Source organism: Ischnura elegans, chromosome 12 (assembly GCF_921293095.1).
Source record: "Ischnura elegans chromosome 12, ioIscEleg1.1, whole genome shotgun sequence".
Classification (NCBI taxonomy): Eukaryota; Metazoa; Arthropoda; class Insecta; order Odonata; family Coenagrionidae; genus Ischnura; species Ischnura elegans.
The window spans coordinates 57,536,337-57,561,757 of record NC_060257.1 but is presented as its reverse complement, the minus strand read 5'-3'; the positions used below and the strand labels follow the sequence as shown (position 1 = coordinate 57,561,757).

The following is a 25,421-nucleotide window of genomic DNA, read 5'->3' as shown; positions in this document are numbered from 1 at the left end:
TAAACCAGTTACATACAACATGTTTTAAGAAAAAGTTACAAATCCGTGTAACATTTTACTTGTAACATTGTGAAGCATAACAAGAATTTTTGTTTTATAACACTATTTTATATGAAATATGTCACACGGACTTGTAACTTTTTCGTAAAGCATCTTATATGTAACTTGTTTTATATAACATGTTACACAGTGTAAACGCACATTTACGCTCGTGAAATCCTACTTTATTTGCTATGGGCGTAATATTACGCCATTCGTATTTTGAAAAATTGTAATTCGCCATTTTTAAACAAAGTGGTAGTAATCTCCAAATAGACAAATGAAGAAAAACGAAAGCAAAAGTTATTCTTTATATATGACACCAAACACCTACAGGGTTTGTCCCAAAAGTAATGAGCTTCATTTTTTTTTTGCCACGCGAGTGTATAACACCACCTGTGCGACCGGTTGGAGGTGGTGGGGGGGACTCTAAGCTTGTCAGCGACACCTCGTTCAGTAGCATACGAAATTTCGGAACGGTAGGACTTCATTTTTAGTAAACCTCCGCGCAGTGCCTCGTCGTGGTTAGGATGGAGAGAGCTTTGGAGCAACGCTATGCGATAAAAATTTGCGTCAAACTTCAAAAGACGGCGAAGGAAACGTTTGATTTGTTCACCGAGGTCTTTAAGGATGATTGCTTGTTGTACTCGCAGGTCAAAAAGTGGCACAAGTCGTTCAAGGAAGGCCGGGAAGAAGTGGCCGATGAGGCCCGTTCTGGGCGTCCATCAATATCGCGAACGGACGATAATGTCACTCGTGTACGAGATTTGCTGAACAAAGACTGCCGAATGAGTGTTCGTTTGATGGCGGAACAATTAAATTTGCCGAAAACAGATTTTCATGGAATTTTTTCAGAAGACTTATCCATGCGTAAGATTTGCGCGAAACTTGTGCCAAAAGTCTTGTCCGACGCTCAAAAGCAGCAGTGCATGGAAGTGTGCAACGAGCTGCTTGAACTCTGCGAGGAGGATCCAAATTTCCTTGACAATGTCTTCACAGGAGATGAATCATGGATCTTTGAATACGATCCGGAGGCGAAAAAACAGAGTGCGGAGTGGCACACGACCTCGTCACCGCGTCAGAAGAAAGCAAGAATGAGCAAGTCCCGCGTCAAGTCCATGGTCATTGTGTTCTTCGACGCTAAGGAATCGTGCACCACGAGTTTGTACCACCTGGGCAGACCATCAACAAGGACTTATACGAAGAAGTTCTCAAAAGACTCAATCACAGAGTTACCCGCGTCCGGCCAGAGATCTGGTGGTCATGGAGACTCCACCATGACAACGCGCCGAGTCACACCACCTTCGTAGTCAACTCCTATCTGACCAGGATCGGTGTTTCAACGGTGCCATAGCCCCCTATAGCCCCGATGTAGCCCCGGCAGACTTTTTCTTGTTTCCTAGGGTGAAAAGGGAGCTGAAAGGAAAGCATCAGGAGACCGTGGACAACATTAAAAAAACCACGACGAGGTGCCTTAACAGCATTCCGCAAAGCGAGTTCCAGAGGGCCAACGATGCATGGAAAACACGTTGGCAAAGGTGTATAGACGCGGGAGGAGACTAGTTTGAAGAGTATTAGGTTGTATTATATGTTTGATCAATAAATCTATTAAAAAAAAGGCTCATTACTTTAGGGACAAACCCAGTATTCCTCGCATCAAAGGTTTGTTTTTAAAAAATAACACAAAAGTGTTGAAAATGACCAGCACTAGGGCACAGATTTATAGTAACAAGGTCAGCACGATAGTTGTTGACCCATTCTAACCCAGAAATATGTCTGCTTGCGCCTTTGACGATATTTACGTGCTTCGCTCCTGATGTCGACTTATGCTATCCTTTTAAAACATTCTGGTGATGCATTAACGCGATAGTTTAGCCCAAGGATAGCTTGACTCAGACTAGGTAAAATAATAGGTTCTGCATGTTAAATAATAGGTTCTGCATGTAAAATAATAAGTTTGTTGAAGTTATTATGTTAAAATCAAGTTGAATGTAAGTTTATCGCTTGATGCAGAGATGGCGCTGCGACGCCAATTTTGTAGTTATGTACGTTACCAAGAGAGTCAACAAACAGAAAGAACCTAGAAAAGAGAAAGACTAGTATCTGCAGTTAAAACAGAGTTATCCTAATGTTTCTGTAATGAATTTATGTGCTCAAGAATATATCAAATTTAATAAAGTTTATAACTTGCAATAGTTGTCAATTCTAGCTAGCATTTCTTGGCATATTACAAATTATTCATTATGATCACTCAGAATCATCACGAAGGTAAAACATTTCAAAATCCGACTCATCCGCGAAGCCATAGAGATAAAGAAAAGCAAAAATAATTATATCAGCGATGCCGGATTGAGAATTATCTATACACGGAACCCAGTCATCCACAACATTTCTTCATCTTCCCACTCCAGTCCTCTCCCCTCACCCCCTCCGCCCACCTCTCCCGCCTGAAAAAAAGGCAGTAGAACCAACTCTAGCACCATTCCCTTGAAGAAGTGACCAGCAGTCGGTCACGAAACTTTGGGGAAATTCCGGATCACGCGGCATACACCCGTATATCACTCTTTTTTAATCACCATGAGCCGCGAAAGCGTCATCAAAAGAATACCACGGATGGAGTTCATCCTTGGTGTATATAAAATTGAGAATATGAATTAGTAGTAGGAATCCATGGCGAATACTTGAGTATAAGTAGTCATCACAATCAATCAACGATTCTGGGATAGGTGGCTGCTTTCGATTCCATTTTCTATTAGCTAAACTTTTCATGTGCACGTAGGCAATTATTTTCCTTTAAATCACTGACTGTGAACATGTAAATAGTTGGGGTAGTGTAGTGCAATATTTTCCGCGTTGCTATGGAAAATATAGGAAATGATTAGTACGAGCTTACTTCATTGTTATAAATGTGTACGTGTTATTGTTACTATTACATTTTTGATAACATAAAGTACGTACTTGGCGCATTGCATGCTGCATGCTAGTGATATGTCACCCCTACATAATAACCTAATTGTAGCTTGAAGGGTATTATGTAGATGCATATACTCTATCCACGCTTCCGAAACTAATATCGCTCATTCATAGAATTAACCCTTCCGAGGGCTTAGCCTGTCCCAAAAAAACATTTATTTTGAAATTTCAAAATCGTCAATCGGATTTCAATGACCCTCGGGTATACAAGGATAGGCAAAAAAAATATTTTCGAAAATTTTGAAATAATTAGTTGGCAAGAGGCGCCTAAATCCCAGCAACCTTAATTTGTCATACGATTTCGCTAAAACTACCAAACTAAGGGTAAGTTATGAACCATAGGACAAAAATTTCGTCGGATTTTGCGTAGCTTTCACCGTTTAGGCTTTGCGGCCCACGCAGCCTGGCGCCAAGAGTGGCGCAAAGCGATGCGGCTCGCGCGACGCGGCGCAACAGACGGCTGAGGCCGTCCCCCTCCCCTCCCTCTCCTCCCTCTCCGCCCGCCATGTTCACATGCTTCAGGGACTCTCTCTCTTAAATTCATATTTTGAACTCCTTTCGTAGACCATATCATATTGGCACTTATGGTAATGAATCATAACTTTATTTTGGAAAATTGTTACAAATTTGTTAACATACTGAGAAAATTATTCAACAAAGCCAGGTTTCCGTTGAACAAGCTATCTCAGCGAGGGCTGTTTGGATGTATTAGGGTAGAACTCACCCCTAATTAAGCCACATACGTATGATTAATACACATTAAATTTCCATTCTTTCGTACGCTGATCATATTTCATCCTTATAGAATTTTTACTGTCGAAAAATCATTCCCAGTCAAAAGTAAGAATCGAATCTCCTTTCATTAGGTATTTCACACTGAAAAAATAATTTGTGTGACATTGACTCAACCCGAAGGTTAGCTGAATATGTTATGGTAGAGCTCACCCCGAACTAGGGATGTGGCATGTGAATATCACACATTCAGGGTAGGAGGGCTTATTCTTTCCTTTGAGTTTCCCCCTCCATCACGAGGATTTTGCTTGAGGGTGACCGAAGGCTTCACCCGGGAATTGAACTCGAAACTCCTCGATAAGCAGCCAATCACTTCAACCACTAGACTACATCCTTTAACACCGCATTCAAAATAACGTATTAATGAATAAATACGTGACTTTCACGGGCATATCCTTGCCGCTCAAGAAACTGGTTACAATACCGGTTTCGCTGGACCAAAGTCTCTATTTGATTCATAAGATTTATTTCGTTCCGGAGAAGTGAAACACTTCCATAGCCGCGCATGTCCGGGAGACACGAGAATACGCTATCTGCATGCATATCTCATACCAATAACTCATACCTGAATCACTTACTACGATAACATCTCGTATTCATAACGATAACCAGTAATTGTACTTGCATGGTAGTATGTTCGTGTCCTTAGCACTCCCCTAGTTTCTGATCTGACCGCGTGTCGTTTTACTGTGTGCATGGCCTGTGTTCGGCAAGCGACTTCGTTCCTGATTAAGGCTAGGATGAGATATGCATGGCTGGAGTGGAATCACCGTATCGTATCGCAATCACAATTGTACATGTAGATGTATTATGTTGATTCATGTAGCCTATCAATACTCCCTAAAGTAATATCACTCCATATAAAAACCTTGTAAATTTCACAGAAATGATTTTAATAATATATAAGTCAGCGAGACGAGGGGACAAAGGAGATTCCAAGGCGAGGCCGTCACATTGTTTATAAACTTTACCACTGAATTGGAATTATTTCTGCTTCACACACACTTTTGTCGATGAATGGACCTCACTTATCACAGGGGAAGGGGCAAGAGGTCTTGCTGAGGGCGATTTCCACTTGGTTCTTGGAACCAATGAATAGACTGATAAACAACTAGCACATATCGAACGAAAAGAGTATACATTTCCGTGGTAGACTTTTGGGGATAGGAAGTTGGCTAATTCAGCGTAGTTTTTCACATCATACTTAGGGGAGAACCTTGAATACTGGCGAATAACGCTGCTCGATCTTGAGCTAAAAGATGGTTATTATTATAGTCGTTATCAAAATCATTTAGCTATACGAAATTTACAAGATTTTTTATATTAAGCATGGAGCAATTTCACTAATAACGCCTCAAACTATCATTTTTTTTGTAATATCACTCATTCAGTGATTTAACCTGAAGGTTGTTTAGATACGTAAGGGTAGAACTCACCCCGAAATAAGTCACAGCAAAGTAGCACAATTTGTTACCGGAGATTTCAACGCCTGCGTTCAGAACTCACCCCGAAATAATTCACAGCAAAGTAGCACAATTTGTTACCCGAGATTTCAACGCCTGCGCTCACCTCAGTTGTTTACTTCATTGCTCCCTTCATTTCACAATGCATTGAAATGTTTTCCTCTGGCCCTTTTTAATCTTCTTTTTCTTTGTCAACAACCTCCGTTATCACCGTTCCTCCTATAAAATTAAAGGACAAGATGGATTAATTTTAAATTCAATATCTTCACTTGAGTATTTAAGAATGATTTCAGCCATTACATAAAAACGACTCTTGTCACATCAATAATTTCTTCCTTCTACCATATCTATCCATATATGTATAGAAGAGGATGTCTGTTTGTTTGCCCGCCCAGCTTTCCCATACGGCTGAACGGAATGCAACCAAAGTTAGTACACAGGTGAATCTCATGCTGCCAAAACCCGTAGTGCTACTTTCGGTTGCGTTTGACGCGTCCTTTGCGTTGTTTTCTCATTACCGTTTGTTACGTCACGTCATACAACCTCTGCGGTTGGACAGCCTGCCGGGTAGGCACACCTCTTGACACTATTAAAGAGAAAAAAAAATCCTATATGATCATGAAATCCAAGTTCCCCACTTCTTTGGGATACTATCTTTCCCGAGCACCGCCGGGTGGCCTACTAGTATACATTAAGTTTGCAGCGCCGTACTTCTGTCTGTTTTTGATCTTGCGTTCTATCAGTGCTGCGGGAGTTTAAGAGCCATATTTCGGTCAGTCGTGGCTGCGTTGTTGATCATTTGGTGCCTATTTCTGAAAATGTCTGCGTGTCGGGAAATCTATTCTTGAAAATCGGCCTGCTACACTCGCGGAAATCCGGCCTGCTACACTCGCGGAAATCCCATGATAAATTCAAAAAAGCCATTCGGGGCCTTAGCTGGTCTCAATACCGAAAAACCGCGAAATTCAAACACGTTCGTAGAAGCGTGCCCTGGTTTCTTTGAAAAAGTCACTAAAATCGTACGTAATGCCATAAATACGGTACAAATACTCGAAATAAACCATTTCCCGTGGATGTGGGATGAAAATACGTCAGCTTGAATAAAAAGAAACAAATTTAGTGGCATATTATCAAATATGACGATTAGAAATGCGACAAACACCTTTCTGTAATATTTGCACATTGTTACTAACATAAGCGAATTCAATGTATGGTATCTATCAATTTTGATATGCAAAAAAATAAAACATTTTTCTTGAATTGTCTATGTCTCACCTTTTGCTACTGCTATTTTTGGTTTTGGAAATATATACCATTCCTTTTAATAATCTTTTTAATAAATTATTCTCAGTGACTAAAATTCTTACGAATAATTAAATTCCAGCTGAGTGAGACCACTTCATTGCTAAGGGATTAAAGGTTCAAGATTCAAGACAAAAGACACACCTTAGTATCGAAGGTTTTAACGTCGACTCCGCTACAGCGATAAGCCAGAGCGACATGTTACGGAAGGTTACGGAAGGAAGGAAGAAGAATAAGACCTTCCGTAACATGTCGCTCTGGCTTATCGCTGTAGCGGAGTCGAAGTTAAAACCTTCGATACAAAGGTGTGTCTTTTGTCTTGTATCTTGAGCCTTTGAATCCTTAGCAATGAAGTGGTCTTACTCGGCTGGAATTTAATTATTCGTAAGAATTTTAGTCACTGAGAATAATTTATTAAAAAGATTATTAAAATAAATGGTATATATTTCCAAAACCAAAAATAGCAGAAGCAAAAGGTGAGACATAGACAATTCACGAAAAATGTTGGACAAGATGGAAGGATGGATGTTATGGAAGGAAAAGAACACGAAAATAAGTGGAATGGTAAATATTGATTTTTACGGACATGGATGTGACACCACTTCCGTTTTACTCCTATATACGCAAAATACCTCATGAGCAAGCAAAGCCCATCATCATAGATTGATTGATAATTGAAAAAAAAATGTATACATGACCAAAATATAGGATTGCATCAATGTTTTGCAATAAAAATACAGTCAAACATAGAAATGAAAAAAGAAAAGAGGAAACTAGAATTTCGATTCACACCTTTTCAGCAATGCCTGCTTATGGTTACTATGCAAATACAATGTATAATTGTCCCACAATTTTAACTAATTAAAAAATAATAAATTTTGCAATAATTGTGTATGTCTGATATGTTGGTTTGGAAATATTAACCTTTTTTATAAATAATATTTTTGATGTCTTACACACAGAAACAAAAATCATACAAATATTTATATTCCGCCCGAGTGTGACAAGTTATTAGCCACGGATGTCCGGCGCACTGAAATATATGCACAAACAGATTGTTACCGGAGTTTTTAACGCCTGTTTCCTTAGCAGTTGTCCACTCGCCTTCCTGCCTTCATTTCAAAATGCTTTTTAAAGTTTTCCTTCGGGCCACTCCAATGTCTTTTCCTTCTGTCAACAGCTTCCTACATCCGTGTTACTCCAAATGTGTAAAATATATCATGAGCTAAGAAAGCCCACGGTTATAAATGAACTGGTTAAATTTATTCATTTGAATATTAACATCATCACCAAAGTATAATGGTAATTTCGCTCCCTTTGATTCGTAAGAATAATCAAATTCTGCACGAGTGAGAAAACTTATCATCCACGTATACCTGGCGGACTCAAAATAAAATAATGCTTTACAATGCATTTATTATAGTTTAAAATCAAATTCAGTTTTAGGCAAATTAACGAAAAAGAAAACTATAACTTTGACTCATGCCTTTTTTACAGTGTTTGTTTTTGTTTAAAAAGCTAATAAAATGTATGGTTAACTATCCATTTTGATTAATTAAGTAATAATTAATTTTGCTTCAACTGTCTTGTTCCTATCTTCAGTTACAGCAATTTTTGGTTTTAGAAATAGTAATATATTTAATTTTAATATAAAGTGTTTTAGTAATTTAATAATAATATATATTTAATATAGGAATAATATTTTAGATAAATTATATTTAGTATCTAAAAATCGTACGAATGAGACAAATTCATAGCCACGGATATCCTGCGCACTCAAGCATATGCACACACTTTCTTCCTGGAGGCTTCATACCCTGTGTCCCTTGCAGTTATCTTCCTTCCTTCATTCCATTTTAACTAAATGTTTCCCTCAGGCATGCGAAATTTTTTTCATTTCTTCTATGTACAGCTTCCCAAATCGGTGTACCCCCAAATACGTAAAACAACTAATGAGCCAACTAAGCCCACGATAAATTGATGACATACATTCATTTGAATGTCAACACATTCTCTACAGTTCAGATATAATTTCCCTCTCCTTGATTCGTACCAGCAACAGTACATGAGTTGAGCAAATGAAAAGAAAAAAATTCTACTTCTCCAAACTTTTGTTTACAAAGCTAATAAAATGTATGGTTAACTATGTACTTTATATATAATGCATGTACTTTGTCTTGCAGTGGATTAAACCAAAAAGTTTCGAGAAATTGTGAAATAATGCCTTAGCTCCACCCCTAGGCTTCGCAATTCCAGGAAAAATTTATAAATTGACAACGATTTATCCACATAGAAACTTAAATTTTTCTCTCTTCATTGCTCAAAATAAACTTCCACGAAGTTGAGCCGGAGACAATAGAGATTAGTGAATGGGTTTATTGGAGCGATTTTACCACCGCTTTGGTTAATTATGAAACCTTCATCATGGCTTGAAATGAAAATGGATATGATTTTGAGATATAAGTAAAATATAAGGTTATAAATTCTTTTTCGATGATTGAATGCATAGTAAAAAAAAGAAAAAAATTCAGAAAAGATATTAACAAAAAGGAGTCAAGAATTTTGACAAACGCCATTTCTGCAATGCCACTTCATGGTACTAAGCTAAGGTAAAAACAATGTATGGTTACCTATCAAGTTTGATCAATTGGATAATAATAAATTTTTCTTAAAATATCTATGTCTGGCATTTTGTTAGAACAATTTTTTAATTAAAAATTATAAAATTTGGCAATAATTTCGCTCTATAACTTTTCTTGAAATAATCTTTTCGATACATTATATTCAGTAACTAAAAATCGTACGAATAATAACATTCCGCACAAGTGAGACAACTTCATAGCCATGGATAACATACGCACCTGTATACGGATATGAGCACACCTTGTTCCCGGAGACTTTAATGCCTGTGTCCCTAACAGTTCGCTACCTTGGTTTGACAAGGCACTAACTGACATTTTTGCAAAATTTGGTGTTTTCACTCAAGATAACTAAGTTTATGTTTCTCTATGTGTTGCACCGGTTTTTATTCCTCTATGTAAAATAATAACAGATTTAGAACAGTGACAAAGTTCCAACTGCAAGGAGAAAAAACTAATATTTGGTGTGACAAGGTTCTAACTGCATTTTACTTATTTTATTACTCATATAAACATGTAAAAAAATAAAATAAATAACATATTTTCTTAAAGTAATAATTACTAGTGTATCTAGTGGATCACTAGTGTATGTGCCAAAAATCAAAAATAAATTCCTATTAATAATAGAAATAGAGCAGTTTAAAACTTTGACAAGGTTTTTCTCAAAACCAGCTGATGGTCAGTTAGAACCTTGTCAAACCAAGATAGCGAGTTGTCCACTTATCCTCCTGCCTTCATTTCACAATACCTTTTGGAGTTTTTTTCTGGCCCCCTCAAATGTTTCTTTCCTTCTGTCAACAGCCTTCCAGCTATCCCTGTTGATCCCAGTATCTCTTTCACTCACTTTCTCGAACCACACACACACACAAACACATAATTTCCGCCACTCTCCTCTGTCATAACAGAAAACGCCTTTAAGTTAATGTTCACTTTCTTCACGACATTCCTCGCTTCCGAGAAAAAAAAGTATGGCACGCATGACTTCAGCGGGCTCCGCCGAGGAAAATTTTGAAACACCTTAATGAGCTATCGACGGTCGCGAAAACATTGGCCTCACAACGAGGTGCTTCTTGGAAATTTCGCTATTTAATATTTTTTATGGGTTCCATTGCCGCATGCTTATTAATGCGGAGAAAAATGTGAGTTAATAGTAAATTCAGTACGATAACTGGTATGGTAACTGGTATAAGCAATTATTATATAGAGCTTTTTAAAGGTACATTCATAGTGAAAAAAATACATTTTGAGAAATGTAGCATGGTGAACTTCAGTATCATGTGAAAACGGTATGGTATGGTATTTGGAGGAGGTCATTTGCGCCATGAGGGAAGGGGTAGGTAAGGAAGGGTGGAGAGAAACCCGGCGTCGGCATTAGCCTGCTCTAAACGAAACGCGTCAAAGGGACCACGGCTTAACGTCCCGTCCGACGGACGGAGTGTTCTGCTAAAAATGGCCTCCACAAAACATTCAAGCAGGGATCGGGCAGTCTCTGAAAATTCTCTACCACCGCTGGGATATGAAGCCGAGCCCGCCTGGTGGGTAGCCAACACTCTAGCCACCACACCAACCCGATCCCCATCATGTGAAGAGATGAGATGATAAAATAAGTCTCGAATGTTATGCATGATATCGGTTCTCAACTGTTCTTGAGTCTACCTGACATCCGTGTCTGTGAATACCGTAATTTTGATTGAAAAATTATTGTCTGAGTGTTCAGTTAATACCGCAGCCACGGCATCATTAGCTTTTTCTCCCAGCGACTTCTTCACTAACTTGAAAGCATTGGAGCGAAAGGAAATAATTCAAGTCGAACTGTTTCTGAAATCTCTCTGAAAATATTAGTATTCATTAAAACTCAACAGTATTAAAATATGTAACGTCAATTTTCTAATGGCGCATCTTATTAATGCGGGGAAAATATATATCAACATTAAAAACTTGGCAGACCCTGCCCTTCGTGGATATAGGGGAGAGCGGGGTAATAGCATACATTTAAGCATTTTTATTTCATATATTACAGTTGAAAACTTAAATGAAACAGGCAATCCTATTATTTTAAAGGAAATTCGATTTCCCACCAATTCTTTGCTTTATATATGGAAAATTTGACTTAATTTAAGTGTTACATCCATTTTACAAAAAGCTTACACTGCACGGCATTGTCGCAAGTGCCGGTGCAAAACTGTACACCAGTTAGGGGAAATACCGCTTTGTGTGCGCCGAGCTTAAATATCGCACAGAACGGTATTGCCACATGATGAACGATATTGCGAAGACTGCGAGGGAAAAGATAAAAATGGAAAATGTAGTTTAAAGTTTTATTCTATCATCGAAATAATTAACATAGCATATCAGCTTACATAAAATTAAAGTAATACCAACCCCCCAATATTTTAGATCTAATAAAAGTCAGCTAACAAAATTAAAATAGTAAAAATCCTTTTATATTAGCGATTACATGTTTTAATGTAGCATCAGAATATGAAAATCCGTAATTAGTACAGAAGAACTGACGACACGACTGATGAAGGTCGTTCGGATTATTGAGGTCGACTACCGTGTGTTCGGACTATACTTGGGAGGATTCGTAACTCACCCATTTTAAGGCCCTTCATAATTCAAATCAAAATTTTAATGTTCAAGCTGATCAGAAAAGTTATAATAATACATGGGGCATTATTGTTCAACACCAGACACCTTGCGCCTTGCACGGTATTTCACCATGCAAGGTGTACGGAATTGCCCCAACATGACATGACACACCATTTTCAACCGTAACCTAAAATAAGAACAATAGAGGACTTGTGTTAGATATTAAAAATAGCCCATGATTAGGGCTACCTATTCTATAACACTAGTTTGAATGTAGTCACTATAGTCTATTCACTTTATGTCTGCGGGTGAGCTTTCGTCAGAGCTCGGACACTCTCGGATTACCTCGCTGATAGGGCAGGGTTAGTACCGAGAGAGAGAGGAGGAGCGAACATAACGTTGCCAAATGCACATAGCCACCCTACTTTGTCACTGAAAACGTGTGTGTCATAGGTGGCCACAGGTATTTTGGCGCCGACGTCGAGAAAATATACCAACTCATTTGGAAGGCATTGGGGATAATCCTTTCATAGAAGCCCATGACATTGTCACCTACCGCGCTGAATGAGGCACCGTTGGTGGAAGGCATACATAATCACATACAAGGCGAACGCGTGAGGTTTGGCAACACTGCTCCACGATCAGATTCACGATTTTCACTCGGCGGAGGTCTGAGAGCGACTCACTTTGGGCACGCCTACTGTTTGCTGATTGGCAAAGGCAAAGTCACATGTAAAGAAACTTTCCCTCCCCTAATCTCCACTTGATTTGGCCACACCAGCTCACCCGCAGAGATAAAATGAACGGAGTATAATAACATGTCTCCCTTACCTCAGTTCAAGTTGGTCTCTAAAGAGAATTATAAGAAAAGTATAATGATCGTAAAGGCAGAAGCTCCGAGATTGTCTTTATCGGTTTCGCTTTCCTTCCGCCTTGCAGAAGCACTTCCTAGCACTCACTAAGCGGATCTAAAATTATGGTGCACGGTATTGCCCGGCTCTGCCTACGTCTTCACCTTTGTGTATATTATAAAAACTATCCGTATTAATATGAATGGTTCTACGCATATACGAGTAGCATTGAACGAAATACGAATTGAAATAATTTTACATTTCAAACTCACTCACCAATTACTAATCGAAGCCGAACTTAATATTTCTAATAATATTATTAAAATTATCACTGATTACCAAGGACATCTTCTATACTTCATTTCAAAGGTAAATAAGAGGTTTTGAATCGAAAAACGTAAAAAGACTTAAGAACAAATGATACTTTAAATAATATTATAAAAATAATAAGAAAATTTATTCACTCGTTTACCCGATTAAAAAATTAAAACTCTTTGTTTGAGCGAAGGTGTTTTAAAAGAGTTAAATATGAAATTGCTGCATTAAATTCTTAGCATGGAGACCACCACGAGGGATTTTGAAGAGAATTCAATTATCTCATGGGGTGAGAAATATCGTAAAGTTAATGCTACCTCGTGTTATGGGACCGATAAGATTTGATGTATACGTATAAAAATGCTGAGCACATGAAATGCACCGAACACTGATTTGTCTTTGCATCATAAAAATTTGAGAGACCAACGTTTTCGTTTCAGAATATCAGCAATAATGTTCTGCCGCAAATCTCACTATAATTTACTTTCACTTTACTTTGCCGCATTGTGACACTTAGTATCTTATTTGAATTAAATAGCCGTTTTCATCGTGCCTGGTACAGGTTAGACATTCTAAAACCCTTCTGGCAAGTCAAGAATATCGAAATCGCTTCATCAAATGGCTCTCAACAATCTGACACGTGGAGACTCGATCAAAAACAGGAGCCGAGCTACGAATCATAGTTTTGGTTTTGTTTTGGCAACTTATGATGTCACCTAGACAACTACGAAACAGTTGAAATTCTATCCGCGGCGAGCATCCTATCATTGTCAGAGGAGTCCTCACTCCAACAGATGCTTCCCTTCTAAATCAAAGTGTTTGATTTTCTCAACTTCTACAAAATAAGGAGAACGCGAGCTTCTATATCGGAACAACAAAAGAAAAGCCTTGAGGCAAACTTTAAACTTAAGAAGATTAGTAGATCACGTTGTGCAAGTTGTTACGTAAAATGCTCTTTTCGTAAGTTGTTTCGTCAAGTAGATGTACACGATTGCCACTTTGTTTTGATACAGAGAGAAAAGTAAAGGTCAAATTATTTTCAGTGAATGGACCCCAATAAAAAATATATAATAAGATATCCCGGATTTCCACAAAAAATAACATTACGCTACCGAGATCACTGCCGGCAGATAAACGAAATTGGAGCTCCGTAGCCTTTTTCACGCTTTGGGGAGCACAAAAATTTGTTTCTTACGTCAGATCATGAATGCTACGGAATTACGTAGTCTGCACGAGGCGCGAGTCGACCCTCCTTCGATGGGCAGCGAAGCGCGATCTTCATTTATTATTTTTTTTCGGCGAATTTTCCTAACCAGACGGGGGGGAGGGGGCGTGGATATTTACTGCGGAGTCTTTTTGAATGGGAGGAATACGTGATATGGGGCGTGGATGCTTGTTTGCCGCGGTACCTGGCTCATCATCTGCACGGTCCGCTGAGCTCCCTCATCGCCGGAGGAACATTTGGGAGCATTATCTCGATTATAGGTTAGAAGGACACGCGAGGACCACTTGAAAGGGCAATGTATTCTGGGCCTAACCATCTCAACGCCGAGGTCTGGACAGTGACTACGGGGTAAATGGAGCAGTGGCGGATCCAGGTTACATCCACATCTACATAATACCCTGCGAGCCACCTATAGGGTTTTTGGCAGGGGGTGATAAATCACCAGCATTCAGCATGCAATTGGACTCCAACATGCACACCACGCGGTCCGAAAAAAGTCACGCATACTAACAAATTTTACTACCGTATGCTGTTGGAAATAATAATAAAATTAAGAAACATGCATTAAGTTTTACATAGGTTAGTAGGCTACACTACAAGTCATCTAATCTATTTATGAGGTCTATCGCTGCCGTTATAATCTCTTATTGATCGTGGAAAAAAAGACATTATGAACCTGTCTGTTCTACAGTCTATCTCTCTTATTTTATTTATATGATCTGATCTTCCATAGTATGTTGGCGTCCGTAAGATATGGTTAACTTCGTTAGAAAAGACACTGCTCTTGAATTTATCTAAAAGGTTTAGTCTACTTTTCAATCTAAGGTCCGACAGAGATTCCCATCCGAGTTTATCTAAGAGGTCAGTTACACTAACAAGGCTATCGTAACGACCTTTCACATACCTGGCAGCTCTTCCTTGCACACGTTCTAACTCTGTTATTAAGCCTTTTTCATGAGGGTCCCAAACACTGGCAGCGTATTCTAAATGGGGTCTAACGAGGGAAAAGTAGCTGATTTCTCTCACTTTGTCGTCGCACTTTCCTAATATTCTTTTAACAAAACCCATTTTACGATTAGCTTGACCGGTTATTTCTCGAATATGTTTATTCCACGATAGATCATTATTGAGTCTAACTCCTATATATTTCACGGATTCAACAGTCTCTAATTGGGTACCCCGAAGTATATAGCTACGCTGTAGGGAGTTTTTCTTCTTCCAGCGCCGACATTACGCCGCATTTTTTCAAATTTAATTCTAACTGCCATGCATCGCACCACGCTGGGATAGCAGCAAGGTCATTCTTTAGTTCTTATTTATCTTTGGTGGAACGGATATCTCTGTAAACTACAGCGTCGTCTCCAAATAATCGTAACTTACTGGGAAGGATAGGGACAAGCAAGGTGACTGCATAAAGGAGGCCCCTCATTCCATCCAATGGAAGGTTGATTCCTGTTGCCACTTCGGTCGCATTTTAATCGGCTTTCAAAAATATCCGCGACGCGGTGATGAGTGAAAGGCGATCCACTTTTTCCAATATTTTGCAGGTTAGTCTTTGCAAATGCGAGGGATAGCAATGAAGAGTTACGCATTCAAGAAATTACACCATCAAGAAAGTAAACTTAAGTTAACATCCTTAATAATTCCTTATTTCCCCGTGACATTCGGATCAATTTGTCCGTCAGCAACGCGAGTGGCGGATTCTGTAAACCCATTTAATTCCGCGGTGATTGACAACACAGTTAGAGGCCGATTTGAGGATACTTTTTTGCAGTATTCGTGGGGACCAGGGTAGACTACTTCAAGATATACTACTTCTCCCGCGTCAGACCCCATGTAGAATACCCCGCCACCCCCTAGAAGCGTTAACTGCATAAGTGTTTAACCCTTAGAGTGCCGGGGAGCGCTATTGCGCTCCTCATGCAATGTCACTCTTAGATGCTGGTAATTAACTAATCATACAATAGGGTGGTTTCCTATTATTTTTTTATTGCATAAATAGAAAGATTATTACTCCTGGAGTACGTATTTGACGCTTTTAGATTTTTAAATGACGATATCTATTTCTCGCGATTAAATGAAAAGTGAAAATTTTCAAGCGCGCGAAAACGCGACGCGTAAGTATGAATGCCGGGAAATCTCTCCGTACGACGTATTTCTGGTTCCCGCTGCCGCCCTGTGAGGTGACCTTGAGGCGAGTTGAGCGCTGATACGACGCAGGCTGCTAGCGGGTAGCTGAGTACCCTGCTGGCTGGTAGCGCTTGGCTTAAATAAGGATTATTAATACCTTATCAAACGAAGAAAACTTTCCGACCTTAGCGAGTTTTAATAAGTGATTATTGAGACATGTTTCCATGAGCTCTGCGCCTCATGCATGCATTGGTAACCTCAGACAATGTATAACTCCTATCTTCTCGTATAGAAACTAGGTCCCTGTGACGTCACGTGGAGTGGCATCGCATGGGCGCCAATCTGGCCCTTTTCAAATGAGGATAAAAATGGACCATTGCCATTCGTCTAAACCGGTATTTCTAAAACGAAATAATTTGTATATTATGAATACACTAATGGTGGGTAACGAATCACAATCGATGCCTTTCGTTTTCTTTGATGAAGGAAACTACCTTATTGTCGATATTCATTTTATTTTAACATTAACTATTTTCTTTAAATTATAAAAATTAACTCATATGACCAAAAATTCGTCAAAAAATATAATAACAAAGGTGAAACCACATATAATAAAGATTTCCTAAAGTTTTTGAACATATATTGAACAGTTTGCTTTTGAGACCTAATTTTTTTCCCTAGCCTGCTGTAAAATCAGCAAAAATGCCTCGGCACTTTCAGCGTAGTATCTAGAAAATTGGTTAGCACTCAAAGGGTTAAGCAAAATCAGTTGTTGAAAATTCAATTCAAATTGAACTGTTGTTGAAACACTCAATTGGAACGAAGGTATTCAACAAATTTCATTTAAACCCACGAAAAACGATATATTTGGTATAAGGGCATTTCCACGAAAATGTCAACTATTTCTCTCAAATTAAAATTTAAACTGGAAATATTTTATCTTGATGAATCAACAGCTAAATGGCTGAATTTTATGAAATCAGTATTCGGAACATTATTCGGAGCCTTATCAAAAGTTTTCAGAATATACTTCGATTCACAGAATTTTGAAGATGTTTGAAATCATTACTTTTTATGAGGTTGACCTGGCAGTAATTCCGTCACATGTTAATTTTGGGCATATATAGAAGATATTTCTATAATTAATTATTTTTTCTGCATAAGAACATCACCTCAGTAAATGTTTTTTGATCATGCACAGTAAGAAGTTTTGCATTTTTTTTGTATTTCACAATTTCATCGAAATATCCCATCTCATAATTTCCTCTAAAGGTAATTCCGTCACAAGTGGAATCGCCCATAAGATATGTAACTAAAATAAAACTATTTTTTCAAGGAAATAATCTCATAAACTAATAAAGCGTTGTTATAATTTTCTTTAAATGTTGGTTTCATTACCTTTTCAATGCTAAAATGTCACAACTTGGCTTGCCCCCCTCTATACCATGGCTTTACTCCCCATAGTTATGATCCTTGGTAAGCCCTTGCTAACGTTCCCTGTGTAAATGCCTCCCCTCACTTCGTTACTATCTACCAGATAATTTCGATCCTTCTCTCATCCTTGCTATACCCATTATTATTATAGTATTCTACCGATTAAGGTAGGTTTCCATGGAGTCCTAAAGAATTAATCTGGGAGTCTCCCTTTCCTTCCAGCCTTTTCCAATTCACTATAAGGCCTACTCCCATTCAATCTATCTATTAATCCTATTATCTCCCTTCCCCTCCCTCGTTAAACTAACATCCCACACAGCACAAAGTGAATAATATGCACATAATATTCAAATACTATGCGAATTTTATGCCATCATAATGGTGTAAAATTTGCATAATATGTACATAAACCGTGCGTATAAATGCTATATAATGTCCTCATAAATTGCGATATATGCGCATAATATTCGGAATATATACACTAAATGGAATGGCATAATGTTAGCATGTATACAGAATAAATGAGGATATTATACCATAAATAAGTATCTTATGTGTACATATTATGCACAATTTATACCCAGTGCTGTAGTTGGGCCGACACGGCGTACCCCCCACATATCCAAACTCGTTATAAGCGTACCGGTTAAACTACCTTCGCGGCCGGATGCATAATACATGTTCAGCTGTTGGAATTTTTGGTAAGTACCGCCTAAATTTTTTTCCAACTACAGCACTGTTTATACTATTGATATGGCTTAATATATATTGCATAATGTGCTCATATGCTCAACCTTTTATGCATAATTTATACCATTGATGTGGCATGATATATGTGTGTATATTACGTATATATACACCATTCATATGCACAATTTATGCCATTGATGTGGCATATATATGCGCATATAATGCCCATATATTATACTATTTATATATATTCTATCTCTATCCATTTCACCTTCTCAATACACACATCTCGAATGCTTCCAATCTTAAACCTGAAAAAAGAAATAAGAAGTAATCTGGGAGTCCCCTTCTTCCCACTTACTAGTACTAGTAGCTACGCCACTTATTAGTACTCATGGACACCTACTCTGCTAATCCAATTCTACTCCTGATTTCCTTACCGCTGCATACGTTTTTCTACAGGGTGCTGCCCAAATAGTTGAATTAAACAGTACCGTAAATTAAGGAAACATAAAAAATATACAGTGAACGAGCCCATTGCTTCAAGGGCAAAGATGAATTAGGGGCATATCTGTTTACGTATATGATCGATGCCATAGAGATACGAAAAAATGGCCAACGGCACTTCTTCGTGACGCAGGCTCTTGTTTTCGCCTCGGGGCGACCGCATTCTTAATCCCTATGACGCACGAGGTGGTGTAACAAAAAAACAAAAGGCAATCACCCGAGGAGAAGAGACAGGTGGGAGATCAACAACCCTGAAGGTAACGTAAGCGTTACAGACGGAAGACTTCAAAATTCTCCCCAACTCAAAAATCTGGTGCAATCTCCGGGAGAAACCAGCTCCAAATTGTTTCCTCAGATCATGCATGTTACAATGTTGGATTATTCATATATTTAAATAGTAAAACACACAAACAGCATTTATGCCAATTCACAGTGAGATAGTAACATGAAAATAATGGATATAAGTAAGAAGTGTAACACATAAACAACAACAACAAAACATAATAGACATGATTATAAAAATATGGACGAAAAAAATTCAGCCAAAGCATGAAAGGGGATGAAGGGGTATCTAATTTATTTTTTCAGATTTAAGGGGTATACTAAGGATGATAGCAGGAAAGGATCGAAATTAACTGTGAAAGATTTACGAAGTGAGGGGCGGCTTTAGCCCAGGGAACGTATGGTATGCTATTTGAAGGAGGCGACCGACAGCTGAGGTCATTTGCGCCATGAGGGAAGGGTAGGTAAGGAAGGGTGGAGAGAAACCCGGCGCACAGTGGGCTGAAATCAAAAAAGCTGGACAAAACCTCGAAAATGTTTTTTTTGAGTATGGAAGTTGAAACTTTGCACAGTTGTTGCCAACACATTAGTGCATTTTTTGACGCAAAATATTTTTCATAAGCTAATTTTTTATATAAAATACATAGCCTCAAAGTTGAACAAATTTGGCGGAAATTGCCCGCTTTGAATTTTTTTCGAAATTCAGCATGTTTAAACTAATGTCACACCTTTAGTAGTAATTCAATAGCAACAAAAATTTATAAATTTGTTAAACGGTTTGTTATCATCCATTACCATCAACTTTCACGACTTAGTTGTTGTATTTGTGACCAATACGATACAAAATGGCGGACCCTGTTTTTCGTCGAATTTTTGTGTTTATGTAGGATTTTAAAAAAAGGATCACCGAGTTACCTCGAGATATTTACACCACATATACAACAAAGTATATAGATTATGATAATCGGAAGTACAGCTGCGACCACCTGCGACGCCGAAATTAAGATCGATTTTTCGAACGTGCGGCACCGCCCGGAGCTGGCTGCTGGCCACGGGAATTGCCGTACTCAACGGATGTTGGATAGTGAATCATTTTAAATAAATTTATTGAATAAAAGCTATGATATATTATTACTACATTTATTTTCCATTTTGTTGTAACCCGATTTCTTTACTGTCTTGTCATATTTATCACCGATGCAGTACAAAATGGCGGACGCTAATTTCAGTAACATTTTTGCCCGTGCGTGGCTGTATAAAAAGGAGGACACCGAGTTTCTCTCAGATATTTACATCGTAATTGCATCAAGCCTTTTACAGTCTTCACCCACGGAAATAATCTGCGACCGTTGGCAACAAACTAAATAAAATCGATGTTTTTACCGTGCCGCGCAGTCCGCGGCTGCTCCCTGGGCTCATGGATTGTCGTGACACAGCGTGCATCATAAAGCGCTATGAAGTCTTTGCTGTGGGTATGTTTTATTCCAACATAATTATTACCATTTCATTTCAAGTTGGTTTGTTGTCACTTTAAGTAAATGAATTCATTCCTCTATCCATTATTACTGACTAGTGACTATTTAGCAAATTCCCGAAAATAAACTAGCTTACTTGAAACTCTGACAATTCTGCTCGTGCATTTTACCCCTTGGATGGGTAAAACGGCTCTATTAGCCTGCTTCTAACCTCAAAGACAAAATAGATTTTATAACCAGGCGACCAGCCTGCAGCTGGTTGGTATTTGCCCGTCCACCCCATGCGGTAGTCGCGAAAAGGGTCTTTTTATGACCCCACGTTGCTCGTGAGCGGTCCCTTTTACCTTTTTTCGGAAATTCCGTTTCCAGAAAGAAATTCAGACATGAATTTAGTTTTGAATATACAGTGAAAGAGGTTAGTTTTGCTGAGGTGATTTTGGATGCACTTGGATACACGCGCTTTAGATATTGAGAACACCGCGGAATATCATCGGTTTTCTGCTTTAACTGCATTGGCGGTGTCAATCACTCATTCACCAGGCATCTATCATCCAAACTGGTAAGAGATTTCCATTTGTAGTTCTTTATATTTGCCTCGTGCTATAAGCAATTTCCCTTTTTTATTTACCATTAACGCCTCTAGAATTGACCCTTTCTTTAATTTTCATGTATGTTACTTGTTATTGGAAACTCGTTCGCCTGAAATAGAACCAGTGTTGAATTGAACAACAAATTTGGAGCATTTTAAAAATGTCTGGTCTCGAGGTAATTCGTCTATTGCTTCATAAAAAGCTTGTCAAATCCGGATGTAAATCCTTTGCAGAGAGATATGAATTTTTAATGTACCTAATATCTGACGAAAAAATTTCACGCGCAAGGTAATATTGAAGCTACGAAGGGCCTAAGTGACTTTCTTACACGATATTTTTTGATTCGCTACCAAAGGAAATGGGAATCCTGCAGTAGAAACAATGAAAGATTTTTGAGGAGAAATATTGAGCGGCTGAAAGCACCTATATATGTACCAGAAAACGTTCTAGAATTGACAAGAGCTTCTAATTCTTTGGATAAGTATATGCGATTAATAAGTGACCTGAGTTGTTGCATTATCTCAATGGATTTAAGGGCGATTTTTTACTCACTTTGATCCCATTATAATCTGGTGGACGCCCGAAAAAAAATGACAAAGTTAGCGAAAGAACTAAGAGGAGGAAGACTGAAAGTCTTAGATCTTCTCACTCGGCGGCAATTTTATCATTCGCAGCATCGATGACATTAGGAGAGGAAGGAGATGAGGCGGCCTCCAAATTAGTGAAGGACATTACAACGACCATTCCAAGCAGAGCAAGGAGAGTCCTAGCTAAATGGAAGACACCCATCTCAGGTTCCTCCATTATGTCAGAAGACGAGGCTCTTTCTGTTATCATATCGATGCACCTGACAAAAAACCACTACAAGTGTCTTCGGAAAATAGCTGAAAGCCATGGTCATAAATTATACCCGGACTATGAAAGAGTGAGGTTTGCTAAAAATACTACGTACCCGGATGGCATAGAGATTATAGAAATATCGTGCGAAGTCAATCAACAAACTCTCCTGTCGCACACTGCCTCACCGATTCTAGCTTGCGTGGCAACTGTTCCTGATGCCAGAAGTGAATTGAAGTGCACTCTGATTTTTAAATATGGTTTGGACGGCAGTTATGGGCATTCGCAGTATAAGCAAGTTTGGCAACAAGAGCCTAGGTCGGAGGAATATTTGTAGGTAGGAGTTCTATGGTGCCCCAAACCGTTCATAAGGTCCTAATACACGGATCAGGTATAGCTACAGAGATGATTCTTCCTCTAGGGATATTATGTGAAGAAGCAATTGAAGCACGCAATAAAGATAGCAGAAAATATCGAGAAAGCTTTAGCAGGAAGCACTCTAGAATATATCTACCAACGATGACTTATTTCGTCGGCTCCTCCTGACCTCAGATTCAGTAATATCCAACGCCGCACCCCTAATTACAAGGAAATCCCGAAGAATGTCGATAGAAGTGAGGAATTTACTGTTACTCAATGACGATGACCCAGAAATCCTGCAGCCTCGAAAAAAGCGACAGTTCATCAACCGACTCGGAGTGATGCTATTACATGTACATAGGGTTCATTTAAATATTCATTGATAACCTTTTATCAAAAATGGAAGGACTGATAAAGAAGCCTAAAAGCCAATACAGTTAATAATAACATTAAATACATCCTCAACAAAGGCTTTGCATTCATAGCGCTTTATAATGTACTCTGTGTCACGACAATCCATGAGCCCAGGGAGCAGCCGCGGACTGCGCGGCACGGTAAAAACATCGATTTTATTTAGTTTGTTGCCAACGGTCGCAGATTATTTCCGTGGGTGAAGACTGTAAAAGGCTTGATGCAATTACGATGTAAATATCTGAGAGAAACTCGGTGTCCTCCTTTTTATACAGCCACGCACGGGCAAAAATGTTACTGAAATTAGCGTCCGCCATTTTGTACTGCATCGGTGATAAATATGACAAGACAGTAAAGAAATCGGGTTACAACAAAATGGAAAATAAATGTAGTAATAATATATCATAGCTTTTATTCAATAAATTTATTTAAAATGATTCACTATCCAACATCCGTTGAGTACGGCAATTCCCGTGGCCAGCAGCCAGCTCCGGGCGGTGCCGCACGTTCGAAAAATCGATCTTAATTTCGGCGTCGCAGGTGGTCGCAGCTGTACTTCCGATTATCATAATCTATATACTTTGTTGTATATGTGGTGTAAATATCTCGAGGTAACTCGGTGATCCTTTTTTTAAAATCCTACATAAACACAAAAATTCGACGAAAAACAGGGTCCGCCATTTTGTATCGTATTGGTCACAAATACAACAACTAAGTCGTGAAAGTTGATGGTAATGGATGATAACAAACCGTTTAACAAATTTATAAATTTTTGTTGCTATTGAATTACTACTAAAGGTGTGACATTAGTTTAAACACGCTGAATTTCGAAAAAAATTCAAAGCGGGCAATTTCCGCCAAATTTGTTCAACTTTGAGGCTATGTATTTTATATAAAAAATTAGCTTATGAAAAATATTTTGCGTCAAAAAATGCACTAATGTGTTGGCAACAACTGTGCAAAGTTTCAACTTCCATACTCAAAAAAACCATTTTCGAGGTTTTGTCCAGCTTTTTTCGATTTCAGCCCACTGTGCGGCGTCGGCATTAGCCTACTCTTAACGAAAGGTGCCAAAGGGACCACGGTTTAACGTCTCATACGGCGGACGGAGTGTTGTGCTTGAAATGTCCTCCACAAAACATTCAAGCAGGGATCGTGTTATCTCTGAAAATTCTCTGCCACCGCCGCGGTTTGAACCCGAGCCCACAGGATAGGAAGATAACTCTCTAACTACTACACCAACCCGACCCCTGAAGGGCACTTTTAATAAAATGAAGTCTGGGGATACGCAAGGAAATTTTAAAAAATGGGAACGAATGGAAAGGCCCCTAGCCTTTTCATTCGTTCCACTCGGATATTTATGAAACAAGGTAATTCAGGAGAATCAATATTCGAATTTAGAATGTTGTAAATCAATTTTAAATAATTTTTTGCTATTTGATTGGAGTGATTCGGGATTTCAAGGGAAGAAAAGGGGGCACATATTAATTACGTGAGGCGTTTAAGTGTGAGGAGGGGGTCAAGCCGATTCTCACGTAGGGAAAGGGGGGCCCTGGCAAGTATCACGTAATTTTTTCCCTCAAGAAACTGTGTAAAACTGCGATCTCAGTAACCTTAAATACTAGTCTTAATTAATCTTAAATAAATATAACTAAACAAATTGTTTTTTTTTTCATAAATCAAACGAAATTAAGCATAGATTTACGTATTTATACTGAAAATACGCATTTTGAACAATCTCACGTGAGTTTCGAGAGAGGGGGTCGAGCCAAACATCTCGATATCTCACTAAGGGGATCGGAGGGGTCTAAAATTCGTCAAAATCACCTCACATAATTAATGGACAAAATCAGTTGGCATTCAGCGGAAATGGGGAGCACTGAATTTTACAATGCTGGCAAAGAAACTAGTGAGACTGTTAAGAGTACCAAGGTTAGTTGGGGCAGAGATGGACCAAATGGGATAGAAATATGAAGTGATCGGCAGAATAAATGTTAATTAGACTTAACCATTCAGTCAGCAAATGCATGATGACTACATAGAGCCACTGATTCCCCATTTCGTTTAGTAGACGCTTGACTTACGTTGACCCTTATGAGTGCATTTTAATCGGTTCGCAAAACTAACAGCTTGATATTTTAACTAGTAGAAATATTGTCTCCCCTAGGGCAAATTTTTACGACAAGATATTTAAATAAAACACAAAAATGAAATTGTAAACAAAATATAGCTACATAAATGGCGTCTCGGATTTACAAAAATATGGTATTATGATTAAAGTAAAAAGACCAGAACAACTGTAGGGTTCATATTTTAGCTTAAGTACAATAATGATTTTAAAGTTTTCTAATCTTCTGAGTATTTGATTGCTGTAGGCCTGGGGTTAGGGTTGCGTCGACAGCTACGGTTATCAGCACCACACGCAAATTAATTGCATCTCAATGGTATATTACATCCCCATTTGAATAACTCAATATAATAATTTGATAAATTCTCTCAAAAGCATGACACTAA

At 38.5% G+C, this 25,421-nt stretch overlaps 1 protein-coding gene across 1 annotated transcript; it reads left to right on the top strand.

The window, feature by feature from the left end:
* The first annotated feature begins 569 nt into the window (after positions 1-569).
* Positions 570-1,349, top strand: LOC124168695 (protein GVQW3-like). Its single transcript, XM_046546962.1, has one exon. The coding sequence runs from the start codon at positions 570-572 to the stop codon at positions 1,347-1,349; it is 780 nt and encodes a 259-aa protein (XP_046402918.1).
* The last annotated feature ends 24,072 nt before the right edge of the window (positions 1,350-25,421 follow it).

Bases quoted from the DNA above. Each gene is read 5' to 3' on its own strand.
- LOC124168695 (XM_046546962.1), top strand. From the start codon at position 570: ATGGAGAGAGCTTTGGAGCAACGCTATGCGATAAAAATTTGCGTCAAA.